We start from the raw sequence: 21,131 nt of genomic DNA, 5'->3' as shown, positions 1-21,131 counted from the left end.
ACTTCCTCCTTGCACAGGTTAGTGGCTCTGTCGCCACAGACCAGGGGCTCCCTTCAGTGGTGGCTTCGGCCTCTCTCTCTGTCTCAGGGACGCTCCTTCCTGGCCCCGTCCTGGGTGATCCTCACCACGGATGCCAGTCTATCCGGCTGGGGAGCAGTATATCTCCACCACCGAGCGCAGGGCACTTGGACCCCGTCCGAGTCAGCCCTCTCGATCAATGTGCTGGAAACCAGAGCTGTGCTTCTAGCTCTCTTAGCCTTTCACCACCTGTTGGCGGGCAAGCACATCCGAGTCCAGTCAGACAACGCGACAGCGGTTGCCTATATCAATCACCAAGGCGGGACACGCAGCCGCCTGGCAATGTTGGAGGTTCAACGCGTCCTTCAGTGGACGGAGGACTCCAAGTCCACCATCTCCGCAGTCCACATCCCAGGCGTGGAAAACTGGGAAGCAGATTATCTCAGCCGCCAAACCGTGGACAGCGGCGAGTGGTCCCTGCATCCGGCAGTGTTTCGGTCAATCTGCCGCAAGTGGGGCACTCCGGATGTGGATCTAATGGCATCCCGGCTCAACAACAAGGTCCCGGTTTACGTGGCTCGCTCCCACGATCCTCAGGCCTTTGCAGCGGACGCTCTGGTTCAAGATTGGTCCCAGTTTCGTCTGTCCTACGTGTTTCCCCCTCTAGCTCTCTTGCCCAGAGTCCTGCGCAAGATCAGAATGGAGGGCCGTCGGGTCATTCTCATTGCTCCGGACTGGCCCAGGCGAGCTTGGTACCCAGACCTGCTCCATCTGTCCGTAGAGGTGCCGTGGCATCTCCCGGACCGTCCAGACCTTCTCTCACAAGGTCCGTTTTTCCGCCAGAATTCTGCGGCTCTCAGATTGACGGTGTGGCTCTTGAGTCCTGGATCTTGACGACTTCTGGTATTCCTCCTGAAGTCATCTCTACTATGACTCGGGCTCGGAAGTCTTCCTCGGCCAAAATCTATCACAGGACCTGGAAAATTTTCCTGTCCTGGTGTCGCTCTTCCGGCCATGCTCCTTGGCCTTTTTCCCTGCCGACCCTCCTGTCCTTTTTACAGTCCGGTCTGCAGCTAGGACTATCCCTCAATTCCCTCAAGGGACAGGTCTCTGCTCTCTCAGTGTTGTTCCAGCGGCGTATCGCCCGGCTGGCTCAGGTGCGCACCTTTTATGCAGGGCGCGTCTCACATCATTCCGCCTTACTGGCGGCCCTTGGATCCCTGGGACCTCAATCTGGTCCTCACGGCCTTGCAGAAACCCCCCTTTGAGCCTCTTAAGGAGGTTTCTTTGTCTCGTCTCTCACAGAAAGTGGTCTTTCTAGTGGCCATAACTTCACTCAGGAGAGTCTCTGATTTGGCTGCACTCTCTTCGGAGTCACCCTTTTTGGTTTTTCATCAAGACAAGGTGGTTCTCCGTCCGACTCCGGACTTTCTCCCTAAGGTGGTTTCTCCTTTCCACCTTAACCAGGACATTTCCCTGCCTTCCTTTTGTCCGGCTCCTGTGCATCGCTTTGAGAAAGCGTTGCATACTTTAGATCTGGTGCGGGCGCTCCGGATCTATGTGTCTCGCACCGCTGTTCTTAGGCGGTGCACCTCTCTTTTTGTGCTGACCACAGGTCGGCGTAAAGGCCTCTCTGCTTCTAAGCCGACCTTAGCCCGTTGGATCAGGTCGGCCATTTCCGATGCCTACCAGTGTACTCAGGTGCCTCCCCCGCCGGGGATCAAGGCACACTCGACCAGAGCTGTCGGTGCCTCTTGGGCTTTCAGGCACCAGGCTACGGCTCAGCAGGTCTGTCAGGCTGCCACTTGGACTAGTCTGCATACCTTTTCAAAGCACTTCCAAGTGCATGCTCATGCTTCGGCAGATGCGAGCTTGGGCAGACGCATCCTTCAGGCGGCTGTCGCCCATTTGTGAAGTTAGGTTCCGCCTACTTCTCAGTTTTCTGTTTATTCCCACCCAGGGACTGCTTTGAGATGTCCCAATGTCTGGGTCTCCCATAGGAACGATAAAGAAAAAGAGAATTTTGTTTACTTACCGTAAATTCTTTTTCTTATAGTTCCGTATTGGGAGACCCAGCACCCTCCCTGTTGCCTGTTGGCAGTTTCTTGTTCCGTGTGTTATCACCGGCCGTTGTTGTAGACAGAGGTTCCGGTTGTTCCGGTTCTGGCCCTGTCTCTACTTGTGGGTGGCTATTCTCCTTCAGCTTTTGCACTAAACTGGCTAGATTTGGTTATCCAGGGGGTGTATATGCTCAGAGGGAGGAGCTACACTTTTTAGTGTAGTACTTTGTGTGTCCTCCGGAGGCAGAAGCTATACACCCAATGTCTGGGTCTCCCAATACGGAACTATAAGAAAAAGAATTTACGGTAAGTAAACAAAATCTCTTTTTTCTTGATACTAAGCTTCACATTCACCACAAGCTTAAAATTAAAGATCAAATTCTACCCATCTGCTGAGGCCACTAGACGGAACTGATAAACTTTCTGTATGATGTTTTATTATTGAGTTTAAAGGGAATCTGTGAGCAGTTTTTTACTATGTAATCTGAGAGCAGCATAATGTAGAAATAGAGACCCTCATTCCAGTGATGTGTCACTCCCTGGATTGCTTGGTGTAATTTCATTATAATCAGTGTTTTATCACCAGGAAATTATCATTGCAGGACGAAGTTTCCACTGCTAAGCAGTCCAGCTAATCTGTGTAACTCCACCCCCAACACTGATTGGCAGGTTGCACAGTGTACACAGGAAGCTGCCAACCAGTGGTGTGGGCGGGGTTATAGAGCTCATCATTCTGACCACTGCTACATGTACAGCAGAGAAAACAGGGATTATATCAGAACTGCAGCACACAACCCAGTAAGTGACACATCACTCGAATCAGACTCTCAACTCCTACATTATGAAGCTCTTAGATTTCATCGCAAAACCTGCTGACAGATTCCCTTTTAGTGCATAAACGAGATGTAGTAAGTTTTGTGTATAGAGCATACGTCATAGACTCAGTGGCTTTACGTATCTTTCTCTTTTTATTTTCTTTTTATAAAGGTGATTACTCAATATTCTGGAATCACGCTGAATAAAAAGGAAGGCCCCGCTCCTGAAGACAGTGCAGGTAATGTAACCTTTAGATGGCTAACATTGCAAAGTGCTTGCAAAACCGAGCAACTGTGCAATTTACCTTCCATCAAAAATACGCTTTGTCCTCAAGAACGGAGGGATCTTTATTTTTAGTTTGTAGCCCTGGAAAAATTCTGGAGCATATTTTCTTATAACTCTTCAATGTATTGGTTCCTCTATTAGTCCCCTGACAAAGTGCATTGATAAATTGGCATCTGGATGTTCATGTTCCTACTATCAATAAGATGTGTCCCTACACAGTGGGGCCTGGCAGCAGTAATTGGACAGGGCCATTGTGCAGAGCCACGCTTTCATCACCTGGAATAATTCCAGGAGGAATAACAGAGGAACTGCACAATGCAGAGTTTTAAGAAATGATGGTATAGAATTAATATTTCTTTATCGTTCCTTTGGGAGACCCAGACCATGGGGTGTTTAGCTTCTGCCTCCGGAGGACACACAAAGTACTACACTTAAAAGTGTAGCTCCTCCCTCTGAGCTTATACACCCCCTGGTGAGCCAGTCCCAGCCAGTTTATCACTTTGTGTTCAGGAGGCATACATCCACACATGCATTCTCATATGATTTTTTCCTTTTTGGAATGAGATTGAAGAAGTGCGGGTCCACGTCTGGACCCACGGCATGTCCCTTCTCACCCCACTGTGTCGGTGGTGTTGTAAGGTTGATTCCAAGGCTGGAGCCTTACATGCCGTGCTCCTTCACCATCCCTCCTGTGCTCTGGCTTGAAGTGGGAGCCAGCGCGGTCTCCATGCCTGGCAGGAGACCGGTCTCCATCCGCAGCCCTTTAGGACCCTGCTGGACCGGAGCACTCATCCCCAGGGACCTGGCCCTGCGTCTCAGCAGCTAAGTACCTGAGACGTTTATATGTTGGGGGTCTCTGTGCTTTATTGTATGGGGAGAGTGTGCTTACTGTATTTATCTTGGCATTTCCGGCGGGTTCTCTAGCTGTCGCCCGAGAACCGCGCCGATGGTGCCTGCGCGTCGGCCTCGCCGCTCAAATTTAGGCCCCGGCTTTGCCGGAGGCCTAGTTTCTGTTCACTGCCCTCGCATGTCACTCATGCAGAGGGACAGGCTCGGCTCCTCCCGGCGGCCGTTCTGCACAGGGGAGGGACACTCCCCACTGCTGTGCGTGTCTCCTCCCCTGTAGGTCTCTATGGCCCTCCAGATCCCGCTCTCCTACACAGCATGTCTCACACGAGGAGCAAGGCTCCAAAGCTTTATACTGTATGCGCTGCATGTAAGCTCCTGCTGCCTGAACCGAGCACCTATCCACATTGTGATGTCTTCTCTAACTTGGCGGTGCCACAGCCTGGAGTCTCACCCACAGTGGTCTCTCAGGCTGCTCCTGCTCCTGTGGCTGAACCCCCGGCCTGGGTAGAATCCTTTTCTAGGTCTATCTCCCAGTCTTTTGCTGAGTCCATGGGACTTCTGTCCAGGACTTTGATGAATATGCATCAGCCCCCTTCACAGGGTGCCTCTACTGCTAAGGGTCCCTTAGGATCTCTATCATCTGACCTCCGTCCACCGGAGCTCACAGAGGATTCATCATCAGGGCCCAGACCCCGTCCTCCTAAGAAGAAACGCAGGGTTTCCTCTCCCTCCTCATCCCGCGGCTCTGATTCAAGAGCTGACTCGCATGATGAGGAGGATGCCTTTACAGGGGGCTCGGAGGCTAACTCCATGTACCCCATTGATCTTTCCGAGGGTGACTCAGATCTTAGTGACTTGATTGCTTCCATTAATTCTGTACTGGATCTCAATCCGCCAGTATCAGAGGAGCAACTCTCTTTGGCAGAAAAACATCAGTTTACCTCGCCTAAGAGAGTAAAGAGTGTGTTCTTTAACCACTCCAGTTTTCAGGCCGCTGTGACCAAACCCAGGGCCTGCCCTGACAAACGCTTCCCAAAGCGTGGTTCTGATGACCGGTTTCCCTTTCCACCTGAGGTGGTCAAGGAGTGGGCTCATTCCCCAAAGGTAGACCCTCCGGTGTCTAGGCTCTCAGCCCGGACCGTTGTGTCGGTGGCTGATGGCACCTCCCTTAAGGATTCCACTGACGGTCAGATTGACCTTCTGGCCAAATCCGTGTATGAAGCGGCGGGGGCCGCGTTTTCCCCAACTTTTGCAGCAGTGTGGGCTCTCAAAGCCATCTCTGCTTCTCTAGAGGAGATGCATTCCCTCACCAGGGAATCTATGCCCGAGATGGTTACCTTAACTTCTCAAGCTTCAGCTTTTTCATCTTATGCCATGTCTGCCATGCTGGAGGCTTCTCACCGCACTGCAGTGGCTTCGGCTAATTCCCTCGTTATCCGCAGGATCTTGTGGCTTCGAGAGTGGAAGGCAGATGCTTCTTCTAAGAAATACCTTGCTGGGCTCCCTTTTGCTGGGTCCCGGCTGTTTGGAGAACAGCTGGATGAAATTATTAAAGAAGCTACTGGCGGGAAGAGTACTTCCATGCCACAAACCAAAACCAGGAAACCTGCCCAGGGTAGGAATCAGTCGAGGTTTCGCTCCTTTCGTTCCTCCAACTGGTCGTCCTCTAAGCCCTCCGCCTCGTCCGCTAACTCAGCTAAGGACTAGAAATCCAACTGGCGCCCAAAAGCGCGTCCACAGAAGACCGCAGGAGGTGCTGCCACTAAGGCAGCCTCCTCGTGACTCTCTGCCCGCTCCGGCAACGTCCTTAGTCGGTGGCAGGCTCTCCCACTTTGGCGACGCTTGGTTTCAACACGTCTCCGATCAGTGGGTGAGAGATATCATCTCCCACGGCTACAGGATAGAATTCTCTTCCAGCCCGCCAAACAGATTTTTTCTCTCAACTCCCCCTTGCTCCAAGGCCGCCGCCTTCTCACAGGCCGTGGCAGCCTTGCAGGCCAACGGAGTAATTGTACCAGTTCCCGCCCGGGAACGGTTCAGAGGTTTCTACTCAAATCTCTTCCTAGTTCCCAAAAAGGACGGTACCTTCCGGCCCATCCTGGATCTCAAGCTTCTCAACAAGCATGTTCAGGTGCGGCATTTTCGCATGGAGTCTCTGCGATCAGTCATTGCCTCAATGACCCAAGGGGATTTCCTGGCATCCATCGACATCAGAGATGCCTATCTGCATGTGCCAATTGCAGTTTCACACCAGCGTTTGCTACGTTTTGCAATAGGAGAAGATCATTTCCAATTCGTGGCTCTCCCCTTCGGGTTAGCCACGGCCCCTCGGGTATTCACCAAGGTCATGGCGGCAGTGATTGCGGTTCTGCACCTCCAGGGGTTGGCAGTGATTCCTTACCTGGACGACCTTCTAGTCAAGGCTCCATCCAGCGCAGACTGTCAGCGGAGTATCTCGCTCACTCTCGCCACTCTAGCCCAATTCGGGTGGCTTGTCAATCTTCCCAAGTCCACTCTGACTCCGACCCAGAGTCTCACGTACCTAGGGATGCAGTTGGAGACTTTGTCGGCTCTAGTGAAGTTGCCCTTAAACAAACAGCTGTCACTCCAGCTGGCGGTGCGCTCTCTTCTGAGGCCCCGCCGTTATACTCTCAGGCGTCTGATGCAGGTGCTGGGTCAAATGGTGGCGTCCATGGAGGCTGTTCCCTTTGCCCAGTTCCATCTGCGCCCCCTGCAGCTGGACATTCTCCGCTGTTGGGACAAGCGGCCTTCCTCCTTACACAAGTTAGTGGCTCTGTCGCCACGGACCAGGAGCTCTCTTCAGTGGTGGCTTCGGCCCCTCTCCCTGTCCCAAGGGCGCTCCTTCCTGGCCCCGTCCTGGGTGATTCTCACCACGGATGCCAGTCTATCCGGCTGGGGAGCGGTATGTCTCCACCACAGAGCGCAGGGCACTTGGACTGCGTCCGAGTCAGCCCTTTCAATCAATGTGCTGGAAACCAGAGCCGTGCTTCTAGCTCTCCTAGCTTTTCACCACCTGTTGGCGGGCAGGCACATTCGAGTCCAGTCAGACAACGCAACAGCGGTTGCCTACATCAATCACCAAGGCGGGACACGCAGCCGCCTGGCAATGATGGAGGTACAACGCATCCTCCAATGGGCGGAGGACTCCAAGTCCACCATATCCGCAGTCCACATCCCAGGCGTGGAAAACTGGGAGGCAGATTATCTCAGCCGTCAAAGCGTGGACGGTGGCGAGTGGTCCCTGCACCCGGCAGTGTTTCAGTCAATCTGCCGCAAATGGGGCACTCCGGACGTGGACCTAATGGCATCCCGTCACAACAACAAAGTTCCTGTTTACGTGGCTCGCTCCCACGATCCTCAGGATTTCGCCGCGGACGCTCTGGTTCAAGACTGGTCCCAGTTTCGTCTGTCTTACGTGTTTCCCCCTCTAGCTCTCTTGCCCAGAGTCCTGCGCAAGATCAGAATGGAGGGCCGTCGAGTCATCCTCATTGCACCGGACTGGCCCAGGCAAGCTTGGTATCCGGACCTCCTCCACCTGTCCGTAGAGATGCCGTGGCATCTCCCGGACCGTCCAGACCTACTCTCGCAAGGTCCGTTTTTCTGCCCGAATTCTGCGGCTCTCAAATTGACGGCGTGGCTCTTGAGTCCTGGATTTTGACGGCTTCTGGTATTCCTTCTGAAGTCATCTCCACTATGACTCGGGCCCGTAAGTCTTCCTCCGCTAAGATCTATCACAGGACTTGGAAAATGTTCCTGTCCTGGTGTCGCTCTACCGGCCATCCTCCTTGGCCATTCTCTTTGCCGACCCTTCTGTCTTTTCTACAGTCCGGTCTGCAGCTAGGACTGTCCCTCAACTCTCTCAAGGGACAAGTCTCAGCTCTGTCAGTTCTGTTCCAGCGGCGTCTCGCTCGGCTGGCTCAGGTCCGCACCTTCATGCAAGGCGCGTCTCACATCATTCCGCCTTATCGGCGGCCCTTGGATCCTTGGGACCTTAACTTGGTCCTCACGGTATTGCAGAAACCCCCTTTTGAACCTCTTAGGGAGGTTTCTTTGTATCGTCTTTGTCAGAAAGTGGCCTTTCTGGTTGCCATAACTTCTCTCAGGAGAGTCTCTGATTTGGCTGCGCTCTCTTCGGAGTCACCTTTTTTAGTTTTTCACCAAGACAAGGTAGTTCTTCGTCCGTCTCCGGACTTTCTTCCTAAGGTGGTCTCTCCTTTCCACCTTAACCAGGACATTACCCTACCTCCCTTCTGTCCGGCTCCTGTTTATCGCTTTGAAAAAGCGCTGCATACTCTAGATCTGGTGCGTGCTCTCCGGATCTATGTGTCTCGCACCGCTGCGCTTAGGCGGTGCACCTCTCTTTTTGTGCTAACCACAGGTCGGCGCAAGGGCCTCCCTGCTTCTAAGCCGACCTTAGCCCGTTGGATTAGATCGACCATTTCGGACGCCTACCAGAGTACTCAGGTGCCTCCCCTGCCGGGGATCAAGGCACACTCGACCAGAGCTGTCGGTGCCTCTTGGGCTTTTAGGCAACAGGCTACGGCTCAACAAGTCTGTCAGGCTGCCACTTGGACTAGCCTGCATACCTTCTCGAAGCACTACCAAGTGCATGGTCATGCTTCGGCAGATGCGAGCTTGGGCAGACGCATCCTTCAGGCGGCTGTCGCCCATTTGTGAAGTTAGGTTCTGCCTACTTCTTAGTTTTTCTGTTTATTCCCACCCAGGGACAGCTTTGGAACGTTCCAAGGTCTGGGTCTCCCAAAGGAACGATAAAGAAAAAGAGAATTTTGTTTACTTACCGTAAATTCTTTTTCTTATAGTTCCGTATTGGGAGACCCAGCTCCCTCCCTGTTGCCTGTTTGCAATTTCTTGTTCCGTGTGTTATCACCGGCTGTTGTTGTGGACAGAGTCTCCGGTTGTTCTGGCTCTGCTCTGTTCTACTTGTGGGTGGCTATTCTCCTTCAGCTTTTGCACTAAACTGGCTGGGACTGGCTCACCAGGGGGTGTATAAGCTCAGAGGGAGGAGCTACACTTTTAAGTGTAGTACTTTGTGTGTCCTCCGGAGGCAGAAGCTAAACACCCCATGGTCTGGGTCTCCCAATACGGAACTATAAGAAAAAGAATTTACGGTAAGTAAACAAAATTCTCTTTTTTGTGATATATATATATTGGATGAAATTCCTAGCTCACTGAGAAGGGGGCTGCACCCTATTTGTACGGAGTACAAGAGACTACAAAAAAAGTCTGCATTGTGTATAACCCCGCCCACACCCCTGATTGGCAACTTCCTGTGAATTGTGCCAATCAGTGGTAAGGCCGGAATTACACAGACTACCCTTATCCTGCTGATAAAACATTGCTTGTTTTGTAACAACAGCACACATCGCTGCAATTGGGGTCTCCTCTACTACATTATATTTGTCTCAGATTAAATAGCAAAAATCTGCTGACAGACTCTTTATTTGAGAGATTAGATATTAAACTACATATTTGGGGAACAGATCTGATCCTGTTTCTACATGTAACAATTGCTTATTTTTGTCCCCTCCATAGAAGTCGTGTGTCATGTGCCGGATGGTGTCCCAATAGATATCTCAGTGAAAATGATGCTGTGCTTAATCCATCTTAATATACTAGAGCCTGTCAGTGTAAGTGACATTTGTATAAGATGATGATGTTTCTTTTTCTTAAAAAGAGGCTCCTTTTTATTTAAGAAAAGAATAGTCAGCCCCGGACTGGTGATTTTTCTAAATATCACCTATTAACAAAAGTGCTCACATAACTAATGCCTCCTGAAGAGCCAGACATTGTAGCAAAAATCAGATCGGAACTTCTGAGCTGTGGGATCCTGGTAAGCACAAGCCTCCGTGGCCCTCCGCCATGGAAGGATAACCTCTCTCTGCATTAATCTAGATATTACCGCATCATTTGCTAAGCTGCTACCAAGTGATAACAACTTTAATGATGTTTATCATTTGGTATCCCTTTAGTAAAGCGTGCGACAGCGCTGGGTTAGTGCAGAGAGCAAGATCTCACCATAGCCAGACAGTTGATTCACAGTGAAAAGGGTCGTGGGATCTCTGTAAGCACAACTCTACGTGGCCCTCCTCACTATGGAAGCGGGAGATCTGGCTCTCCGTACTAATCTAGATCTTGCCATATCGTTTACTAAGCTGCTACCGAGTGATAACAACTTTAATGATGTTTATCGTTTGGTATCCCCTTAGTAAAGCGCGCAACAGCGCTGGGTTAGTGCAAAGAGCAAGATCTCACCATAAGGTCGGGGCCACACGGGGACTAATGCGATCCTTGCATGACACTTCGGCTTGCGCTGGCAGCACAGCAGGAGCCGAGTGTCATTTGAGTGTCACTGCGACTGAGGTCCGATCATGCGATCGGACCTCAGCTGCGGTGGGAGGGCCGGCACTGAGAAGAGGGGCGGGCCAGTGCTGCGGAGGGGAGGGCCGGCTCTGCGGAGGGGAGGGAGGGATTTCTCTCCCTCTCTCCTCCGTAGCCGGCTATTGCCATTCTCGCCCTGCACTCACAGTACACCGGTGTACCGCGAGTGAAGTGCGATTTTTTTCTTGCCCCATAGAGTTGAATCGGTGCGAGAGAAACCTGGATCGCATTACACTCGTAGCATGCTGCGATTGTTTTCTCGGTCCAATTAGGGCTGAGAAAATAATCGCTTGGGTGCTGGGGCATAGCTTAATATTGGTCCGTGTGGAATGTTTTATCGCATCCCACTCGCTCCGATTTTCACGCCGTGTCTTAGGGGTACTTTGCACACTACGACATCGCAGCTGCGATGTCGGTGGGGTCAAATCGAAAGTGACGCACATCCGGCGTCGCAGTTGATATCGTAGTGTGTGAAATCCTTTATGATACGATTAACGAGCGCAAAAGCGTCGTAATCGTATCATCGGTGCAGTGTCCGACATTTCTATAATGTAGCTGCAGCGACGGTACGATGTTGTTCCTGTGGCAGCAACTAGAGAGACAAAAAAGCGGAGCGCACCACTTCAATTAATAATAAATCAAGGGAAGGTGCACCCTAGTGCAGAAGGGGAGAAGCATATACAAGAGAAAACAGATTCTGCACACGGAATCAGGGGCACACTGAGTAAGTATAATGAGCAAAAAACCTTTATTGGATACACAAAAATGACATGTTAAAAGCATTTAAAACTGACATGAAGACAAAAAACATCCACTTGGCGGAGCCGAGCCCAAAATGTTACACCAAAATACCAATGTATGTGCAAAAAAGAAATCCGGCAGCATAAATAGTATACAATACAACAAATTGTGCAGTATCAAGTGTCATGTAACATGAGAGCCCTCTGGTAATATCATAGCATAACGAACCTGCATGGGTAAGGTATACAATCCTGAATCATAGAGCCAGCAAGGAGCCAGGTGTATTAGTAGCTATAGATGGTTAATGCACACACAGCCACAACAAGGACAAATGCCCAAGTGGAGCCAATAGGTAAATATAGTGTCACAGTAGCGGCAAAAAACATCAGAGCATATATACAAGAAAATGGTAAATGATAGACCACTGTGGCACAAAAATATATATAGGCCCAATGAAAAAAGGGGGCATGGAGAATCAACAGATAGGTACAAACCTATGTGAAACAGAGGTGGAAGGCAGGGAGCTCCAAGAGCTGCAGGATAGTGTGCTCAATACCAGAGCATGGCATGGGAAACAGGACAGGTGAATAGCGGCAGGGAGATCACCAGGGGGAGATGAAGATGATCAGGCACACATGGTTTGAGGTGGGGCAAGGCACAAGGTGGATGGCCCGACGTGTATCACCGCCGGAGCGGCTTCATCAGGGAAAGTAAGACAAGTACCAAACAAAGGAGTATATATACAAAGGTAGAGTAGGTAAGTACACGCACCTGTGCAGCAGCAAAACAGAATGTAGTAGGCGCTGTGTGACGTCATATGGGCGTATACGCAGTATAGAACAGTATGGAGACATGGTAATCGGCCGGCAACAACACTAGCGCGATTAGAGTAGTATAACATGGGCGCCTGCGCAGTACATGGAGACGGGGCGGCAAGAGGATCACATCGCTGTGTGAGAAGCCGCGGGAGCGAGGAACATCTACCTGCGTCACCGCGGCTCACGCCGGCTATGCGGAAGGAAGGCGGTGGATGGGATGTTTACGTCCCGCTCAACTCCGCCCCTCCGCTTCTATTGGCCGCCTGCCGTGTGACGTCGCTGTGACGCCGCACGACCCGCCCCCTTAGGAAGGAGGCGGTTCGCCGGCCAGAGCGACATCGCAGGGCAGGTAAGTGCATGTGAAGCTGCCGTAGCGATAATGTTCGCTACGGCTGCTATCACAAGATATCGCTGCTGCGACGGGGGCGGGGACTATCGTGCTCGACATCGCAAGCATCGGCTTGCGATATCGTAGTGTGCAAAGTGCCCCTTAAGCCTAACCGGACAGATCTTTCACAATGAAAAGTATTGTGGGATCCCAGTAAGCACAACCCTCCGTGGCCCTCCTCGCTATGGAAGCATGAAATTTCTCTCTCCGCATTAACCTTGATCTTGCTGTTTACTAAGCTGCTACTGAATGATAACAACTTTAATGATGTTACCCTATGGTATCCTCTTTGTAAAGTGTGCGACAGCGCTGGGTTAGTGCAGAGAGCGAGATCTCACCATAATCGGACAGATCTTTCATTGTAAAAAGGGTTGGGGGATCCCGGTAAGCACATCCCTACGTGGCCTCCTTGCTTTGGAAGCATGAGATCTCGCTCTCCGCATAAACCTAGATCTTGCCGCATCGTAAGTTGCTACCGAATGATAACACCTTTAAAGATGTTACCCTTCAGTATCCTCTTAGTAAAGTGTGCGACAGCGCTGGGTTAGTGCAGAGAGCGAGATCTCACCCCAGTGAAGAGTTTGTGGGATTCACCTTGCCACACCGGAAATGCGACCCCCGACTTTTGCTAGAAAGACCAGTCCTTTTAGAGGAAAAGGACTCTATGTAACCACTTTTATTAATAGGTGATAGGGAGAAAAATCTGAAATAAAATGTCTTAAATAAGGACAACCACAGACTGATGACAGGTAGTTTTTAAATGGAACCTGACGGCTGATTAATACTACGAGATCTCCAGGGAACATGAATTAGACCCAAAATCCATCATTAGTTAAACGTATACAAACACTGTAACATTTCAGAGAACAACATGATTAAAGGCGGGACTAGTGACTAGTCATGGAGGTATGTCCTGTCAGACTCTCCCCGCCTTCTGAGCTAGACTGACAGGTCCCTTCCTATGCAGAAATAGGGAGAGACATGTCATACTAGCTGAGCGAGCTTCGGTGGGCTCGTATATTGGCATACCGTCTGTTTGCTGTATAGTATAGCATGGTATATGATATAGTATACAGTGTGTCCACCCATATCCTGTCCACCGCCATTAACTTGAGACCGGCGGCAGCTATAGAAGTGGTGTCTAGGTATAGTAAAGTAGCCATGTGCTATGCAATGAAACCACCTATAGCGCCACCTGGTGGAAAACAACAGAGTTAGCATTTTTATCTCGAAAACGGAACGAGGTAGAGAAAAAAAGTGAATTACAAAGTTGTAGGGCATCATCAATTCAATACGAATCGACACCTTGCATACAGAAATGCTATGATTAGAACGTGTAAAACTCACAAGGCTGCGGACATGAAGCGATACCTCATGGAGACCTTCCTACAAGTCATTGGGTATGGTGGCTGTGTGTAGTGGCCTCCACGCTCACCTGACCTGACCCCATTGGACTTCTTTCTGTGAGGTCACATCAAACAGCAGGTGTATGCGACCCCTCCACCAACGACCTACCATATTGCACAACGTGCAGCAAGATACAGTATGCTGTGCAGAGTCCGGATGTGCATTGCAGCTGACGGGGGCCACTTTGAGCATCAAAGTTAAATGAGCGCCATATGCGTGACCAGCATTCAATGTTTTGGGGAGTCATGGGTTTCATATCATAGCATTTCTGTATGCAAGGTGTCGATTCGTATTGAATTGATGATGCCCTACAATTTTATAATTCACTTTTTTTCTCTATCTCGTTCTGTTTTCGAGATAAACATGCTAACTCCGTTGTTTTCCACCAGGTGGCGCTATAGGTGGTGTCATTGCGTAGTGCATGGTACTTTACTATACCTAGACACCACTTCTATGCCTATAGCTACCGCCGTTCTCAAGTTAATAGTGGTGGACAGGATATGGGTGGACACACTGTATAGTGTGCAGCGTAACTGCATCTATGGATAACAGATGTCCCTGTACACCTATACAGCTGCGCACTTTAGAGGTAGAAGTCCAAGGGTACATACCCAAGACGGAAATCTCGAAGCACATTGTGAACTGACCCTAAGCAAAAAAAAAGTGCCATGTGATGCCCATTCCCTCTAGGCCAAGCCAACATGACTCCTGGTAGATCCAAATGTGGGTACAGATCATCGTGGTGGGGTAGTTGGGGGATGGGATGGAGGAAAAACTTGTGACCCTGATTTGGCGTCTATAGCACTTAATTTTGCTCGTTCACTTCTTTGCATCTCGCTTCTATAGCCAATGCTGACATCTTTAATGGAGCAAAACCCAGAAGAAATGGGAGACTTGTATCTGGACGTCGCAGAAGCCTTCATGGACGTTGGCGAATATAATTCAGCTTTACCTCTGCTGAGCGCCTTAGTTTGCTCTGAAAAATACAATATGGCCGTGGTCTGGCTGCGACATGCAGGTAAACTGATGTACTGACCTATGTTGTGATCATAAACCAGGGTATGGAAACCAGTAAGGAAGATACGGGCAATGAGGATGGGGCAGTGTGAGGCCTAAGCTTTGCTGCGGGGGAAGAACATACACAAAGAAAGGATCTTTAATCCGTTCACACAGTATGGAACCTATCTGATGTGGCCTCACATTGACTTTTTTTTTCTTTATAGACTGTTTAAAAGCCCTGGGACACATGGAGAAAGCTGCGGAAAGTTACTGTAAGGTGGTGGACATGGCTCCTCTACACCTGGATGCAAGGATCTCTCTGTCAACCCTTCAGCAGCAACTTGGCCACCCGGAAAAAGCCTTGGAGGCGTTGGAACCCATGTATGAGCCAGATACTTTGGCACAGGATGCAAATGCCGCCCAACAGGTAGAATTTGTGCTCTTTGGGAAAGATACGCATCATCTCCTATTCATCTACGCAAAACGTGTCCCTCCAAAGTATGTCTGCCATCTTGATTGCCGGAATTACTGGTCATGAACTGGGCACTACATATCTCATGATGCCTTAGGGACATGTGGCCAGATCACCTCCAGAAGAAGTAACAAGTAAATAAGATTATTTTCTTTTAAAGGGAGCCAGTCACCAGATTTTTGCCTTCTAAACTAAAACTAGCACCTTAAGCAACGCCTGTGCTGCGTTCTATAAAGGTGCGCTTTACCCCCTGACACCCCCCTGTAGCCCCCCAAAATACCTTTATAAAGTCACCCGCCCTGTTTGTAAATTGTCTGGTCTGATGGGCGTCCTAATCTGCGCCTCCTTTCCTTCCTTTTGCCGCTCTCCTGTGCTGATTGACGAGGATGACGCCTCGGACGCCATCCATGTAGGCGGGCAAAATCTCACGGCTGCGCAAACATATTTCCAGCTCGAGCAGGCGCATATCACTCTGCCCTACTGTTCGATGGGCGTCCTAATCTGCGCCTCCTGTCCCTCCCTCTGCCGCCGTCCTGTGCTGATTGACGTGGATGATGCCTCAGATGCCATCCATGTAGGCGGGCAAAATCTACATATTCCCTGTTTGCACAGGCGCACTTCGCTTTGCCCTATTGCGAGCTAAAAACATACGTGCGCCTGCACGAACTGGCGAGTTCACTGCACAGGTGCGAGATTTTAGCTGGCAATGTGGATGATGTCACCCGCTTCATCCACATCACCGGGCAAAATCTCATGCCTGCGCAGAGGACTTGCCAGATTGCGCAGGCGCACCTACAGTATGTTTCAGCTCTGGCCACAACAGGGCAGAGTGAAGTGCACCTGCGCTACCCGGGAATATGGAGATTTTGCCCGTCTACATGGGAGGCGTCATCCACGTCAATAAGCACAGGAAGAGGGCGAAAGTAGGGACAGGAGGTGTGGATTAGCACGCCCATCGAACCGGAACAGATAATTTACATACCGGGCGGGAGATTTTATAAAGGTATTTTTGGGGGCTACAGAGAAAAAAAGGTGCGGATTTGCCGCGAAAGTCGCGGATTTTCATGCAGAAAAATTTGCAGCAACATTCTACCGTGGACACATAGCCTAATAGGTGAACTTTGACACAGATCTCGTCGGCTGTCAGTGGGAGCCATCGGCTCCAGCCTCGCAATAAAAAAGTATATGGACCCAGATATTACAGCATGTGAGGTCCTGGTGCAGGTATTGAATCAGCTACTGCACAAATCATTGTATATCTGTGCCCAGTATAACACATACAGTGTACACATTGTTATATACATTCTGATGTCTAGCCACTGTAAAGTATATACTAATCTGAATACTGGCTGTGCTGTACTGTACACCCTTCACCATCTCATGTGTGTGCATAAATATGGTCCAAAATTTGATGCAGGGCCCCCACCAACATGTTAGTCAAATGTGTATAGGCCCTATCCTATAATAAGGTCTCCCATCTGTGACAATGTCCCCTTCCTGTAATATGTCCCTTTACTGTACTCTCCGTATGTAATCATGTCTGTCCTGTAATAACGTCCTTAAATAATGATGTAATTAGATCCTCCATATTATCATTGAATCTTTGTATTGTTTAACTTACTGTTTGTTTATGAAGGGATAGTGTATATACTATATACAGTATTGGGTAACACTGAGTTAATTATATTAGTCCGGCCCTCTAAAACCATCACAATTTCTCAAGCGGCCCCTTGGGAAAATTAATTGCCCACCCCTGCTTTAAAGGGAACCTGTCACCAGTTTTATGACCTATAAGCTGCGGTCACCACCACCGGGCTCTTCTTATATACAGCATTCTAACCTGCTGTATATAAGAGCCCAGGCCGCTGTGAGAGCATAAAAACACTTTATAATACTCACCTAAACCGGTTGCTGCAGTGCTGGTTGGCCCGGTGGGCGGCGCTGTTCTCTGGGACCAGAGCCTCCTCTCTCGGCTATCTTGCTCCTCCATCTTCTGAAGCCTGGCTGCATGACGGGTCCACGTCATACACACTCGCCGGCACTGAGATCCCGCACAGGCGCACTACAATACTTTGATCTGCCCTGAGCAGGGCAGATCAAAGTGCGCCTGTGCCGGACCTCAGTGCCGGCGAGTGTGTATGACGTGGACCCGTCATACAGCCAGGCTTCAGAAGATGGAGGAGCAAGATAGCCGAGAGAGGAGGCTCTGGTCCCAGAGAACAGCGCCGCCCACCGGGCCAACCAGCACTGCAGCAACCGGTTTAGGTGAGTATTATAAAGTGTTTTTATGCTCTCACAGCGGCCTGGGCTCTTATATACAGTATGCTAGAATGCTGTATATAAGAGCCCACGGGTGGTAGTCGCAGCTTATAGGCCATAAAACTGGTGACAGGTTCCCTTTAAAATTCCTGAAAAAAAAAAAACACCGGTTCGGGTCTAAAGCTGCCTGTATGTATATGCGGTACATAGATGCCCTAAACCTACACATTACACATAACACATATGCATGCTAATTACAACCGAGAACTCATGTGTTTTGAGTTGGGAGAAGGTAATAAGCTGCAGTTTGACACCTCAGATGGCTCATCTTCTGCAAGGCTTAAAGCTAGTTTTGCGCATCCCAGATTCACGGTCTGAGTAAGGACTGGAGCGTCTGCCGATCTAACCTGAACATAACCGTTTTATAAATGTCTGTGAGGCTGATGATTTCCGATCAGGAGACCTGCGGCTGGTATGGAAATCGCAGTCCTCCTCAGGCCATAAATGTCAAAAGTGTGAAGTTTGAAGACTAGATGTACCTGGATCACGGCTGTATGACTTGCACTGCAAATATTCACAGACACAAGGGAAAAAACGAGGGTGGCACTCATCTTGGAGAAAACTAAAGAAGATTTTAAACTAAGGCTAGTTTCACACTTGCGTTGAACGGCATCCGTGGCATTGCGTTGTGTGACGGATGCTACGGATGTGTTGCATATAGTGGCACAACGGATGCTGCAAAACAATGGAATCCGTTTTGATTTTTTTTTTTACAGTTTTACTGGCGGCAGACTATTGTGAACGATCAGCTGATCGCTCCCAGTAGCCGGCCGCCGGGTGATCAGCTGATCGCTCCCAGTAGCCAGCCGCCGGGTGATCAGCTGATCGCTCGGCCGCCGAGAATGTGTGCGGAGTGGGTGCAGCCGAGCAGGGCCATGGCGCTGAGGACAGGTGAGTGTGTGTGTGTGTGTGTGTGTGTGTGTATGTATGTGTGTGTGTGTGTGTGTGTGTGTGTATATACACATGCGGAGTGGAGTGCGGGAGGGGGAAGAGCCAAGCGGGGAAGTGTCGGGCTCCCTGCACACGTATCCAGGGTAAATATCGGGTATAACTAGGCAAAGCATTTTGCTTGGTTAGTCGATATTTACCCTGGTTACGGGTGCAGGGAGCCAGAGAGAGCAATGCAGAGTGAAATCCTAAGGATTCCGCTGCTCAAAAAAACGTTACATGCTGCGTTCTTCCCGCTGGGCGGAAGCAACGGAGCGTCGCCCAGCGGAAGCAACGCAGGTCCTTTTGGCACAATCCGTCATCCATACAAGTCTACAGGAAACGGCGGAATCCGTTAACGGATTCTGCTGGTTTCCAAAAGGGCGGATTGTGACGGAAGGAAAAGAACGCAAGTGTGAAAGTAGCCTAACACACAAAAAGCTGAGCAGATGCACAGGAGGATGTGGGAGCATGTCCAGACGTGCTCCCGTGTCCTCCCTTTCACCTGCCCAGCTTTTTATGTGTTGGAGAAAACTAAAGAATATTTTAAACTAAGATGAATGCCACCCTCCTTGAACATTTGCACACTTCCCACAGAGGGTTGAGCACCACCGGTTTATGAGGTAGGATTACTTCTCCATACGTGATCATTGGGATTGAAACGGAGTGCTGTTCTTTTGGTGCGGTTCCACTCTTACTTGCACTGGAAGCTTATGTATGCAAAGCTGCAGAAAAAATGCCAGTGTGTTGGTTTCTCCATAATTCTTGATTTCTAAACATTTTTTCTTTATCGTTCCTTTGGGAGACCCAGACCTTGGGTGTTTAGCTTCTGCCTCCGGAGGACACACAAAGTACTACACTTAAAAGTGTAGCTCCTCCCTCTGAGCTTATACACCCCCTGGTGAGCCAGTCCCAGCCAGTTTATCGCTTTGTGTTCAGGAGGCATACATCCACACATGCATTCTCATGATTTTTTTTTCTTTTTTTGGAAGAGATTGAAGAAGTGCGGGTCCACGTCTGGACCCCCGGCATGTCCCTTCTCACCCCACTGTGTCGGCGGTGTTGTAAGGTTGATTTCCAAGGCAGGAGCCTTACATGCCGTGCTCCTTCACCATCCCTCCTGGGCTCTGGCTTGAAGTGAGAGCCAGCACGGTCTCCATGCCTGGCAGGAGACCGGTCTCCATCCACAGCCCCTTGAGGATTCTGCTGGACCGGAGCACTCATCCCCAGGGACCTGGCCCTGTGTCTCAGCAGCTAAGTACCTGAGACGTTTATATGTTGGGGGTCCCTGCTCTTTATTGTATTAAGAGAGTATGCTGAATGTATTTATTTTGGCATTTCCGGCGGGTTCTCTAGCTTTCGCCCGAGAACCGCGCCGATGGTGCCTGCGCGTCGGCCTCGCCGCTTAAATTTAGGCCCCGGCTTTGCCGGAGGCCTAGTTTCTGTTAACTACCCTCGCATGTCACTCATGCAGAGGGACAGGCACGGCTCCTCCCGGCGGCCGTTCTGCACAGGGGAGGGACACTCCCCACTGCTGGGGCGTGTCTCCTCCCCTGCAGGTCTCTATGGCCCTCCAGTTCCCGCTCTCCTACAGGAACGCCCCCAAGTCCCGCCCCCTCTCTTCGCTCCGGCGGCCATTTTCTTAGGCAGAGTTCACTCTGCGCTGGGCCTTTCTGCACTCTGCATCCCTGCTGAGGTGCTGTGCATTGGGGGTCCGGGCTTCGGGATCTGGAGGGCACACAACACCACTTCCAGCGGTCTGGTAAGCCACAGCCGGTCTCTGGTTGTGGACCTCTGTATATTCTCCCTGGGGTTCATTCTCTTGCAGAGCCCCCACTCCAGCAGCATGTCTCACACGAGGAGCAAGGCTCCAAAGCTTTATACTGTATGCGCTGCATGTAAGCTCCTGCTGCCTGAGCCGAGCACCTATCCACATTGTGATGTCTGCTCTAACTTGGCGGTGCCACAGCCTGGAGTCTCACCCCCAGTGGTCTCTCCGGCTGCCTCTGCACCTGTGGCTGAACCCCCGGCCTGGGTAGAGTCCTTCTCTAGGTCTATATCCCAGTCATTTGCTGAGTCCATGGGACTTTTGTCCAGGACTTTGATGAATATGCATTAGCCCTCCTCACAGGGTGCCTCTAATGCTCTTGCTAAGGGTCCTTTAGGATCCCTATCCTCTGACCTCCGTCCATCGGAGCTCACAGAGGATTCATCATCAGGTCCCAGACCCCGTCCTCCTAAGAGAAGGCGCAGGGTTTCCTCTCCCTCCTCATCCCGCGGCTCTGATTCAAGAGCTGACTCGCAAGATGAGGAGGATGCCCTTACGGGGGGCTCGGAGGCTAACTCCATGTACCCCATCGATCTTTCCGAGGGTGACTCAGATCTTAGTGACTTGATTGCTTCTATTAATTCTGTGCTGGATCTCAATCCGCCAGTATCAGAGGAGCAACCCTCTCTGGCAGAAAAGCACCAGTTTACCTCGCCTAAGAGAGTAAAGAGTGTGTTCTTTAACCACTCCAGTTTTCAGACCGCTGTGACCAAACCCAGGGCCTGTCCTGACAAACGCTTCCCAAAGCGTGGTTCTGATGACCGTTTTCCCTTTCCACCTGAGG

At 50.5% G+C, this 21,131-nt stretch overlaps 1 protein-coding gene across 1 annotated transcript in view; it reads left to right on the top strand.

The window, feature by feature from the left end:
- Positions 1-21,131, top strand: part of GTF3C3 (general transcription factor IIIC subunit 3) — a 111,952-nt gene that overhangs the window by 53,364 nt on the left and 37,457 nt on the right. The window contains exons 9-12 of the mRNA XM_075324096.1: positions 3,066-3,132; positions 9,603-9,697; positions 14,649-14,820; positions 15,026-15,228. Coding sequence (XP_075180211.1) covers positions 3,066-3,132; positions 9,603-9,697; positions 14,649-14,820; positions 15,026-15,228 — 537 coding nt within the window. The remainder of the gene's footprint in view (positions 1-3,065; positions 3,133-9,602; positions 9,698-14,648; positions 14,821-15,025; positions 15,229-21,131) is intronic.

The sequence above is a fragment of the Anomaloglossus baeobatrachus genome, chromosome 9, assembly GCF_048569485.1.
Source record: "Anomaloglossus baeobatrachus isolate aAnoBae1 chromosome 9, aAnoBae1.hap1, whole genome shotgun sequence".
NCBI lineage: Eukaryota > Metazoa > Chordata > Amphibia > Anura > Aromobatidae > Anomaloglossus > Anomaloglossus baeobatrachus.
This window is presented reverse-complemented; position numbering and strand designations above follow the sequence as displayed.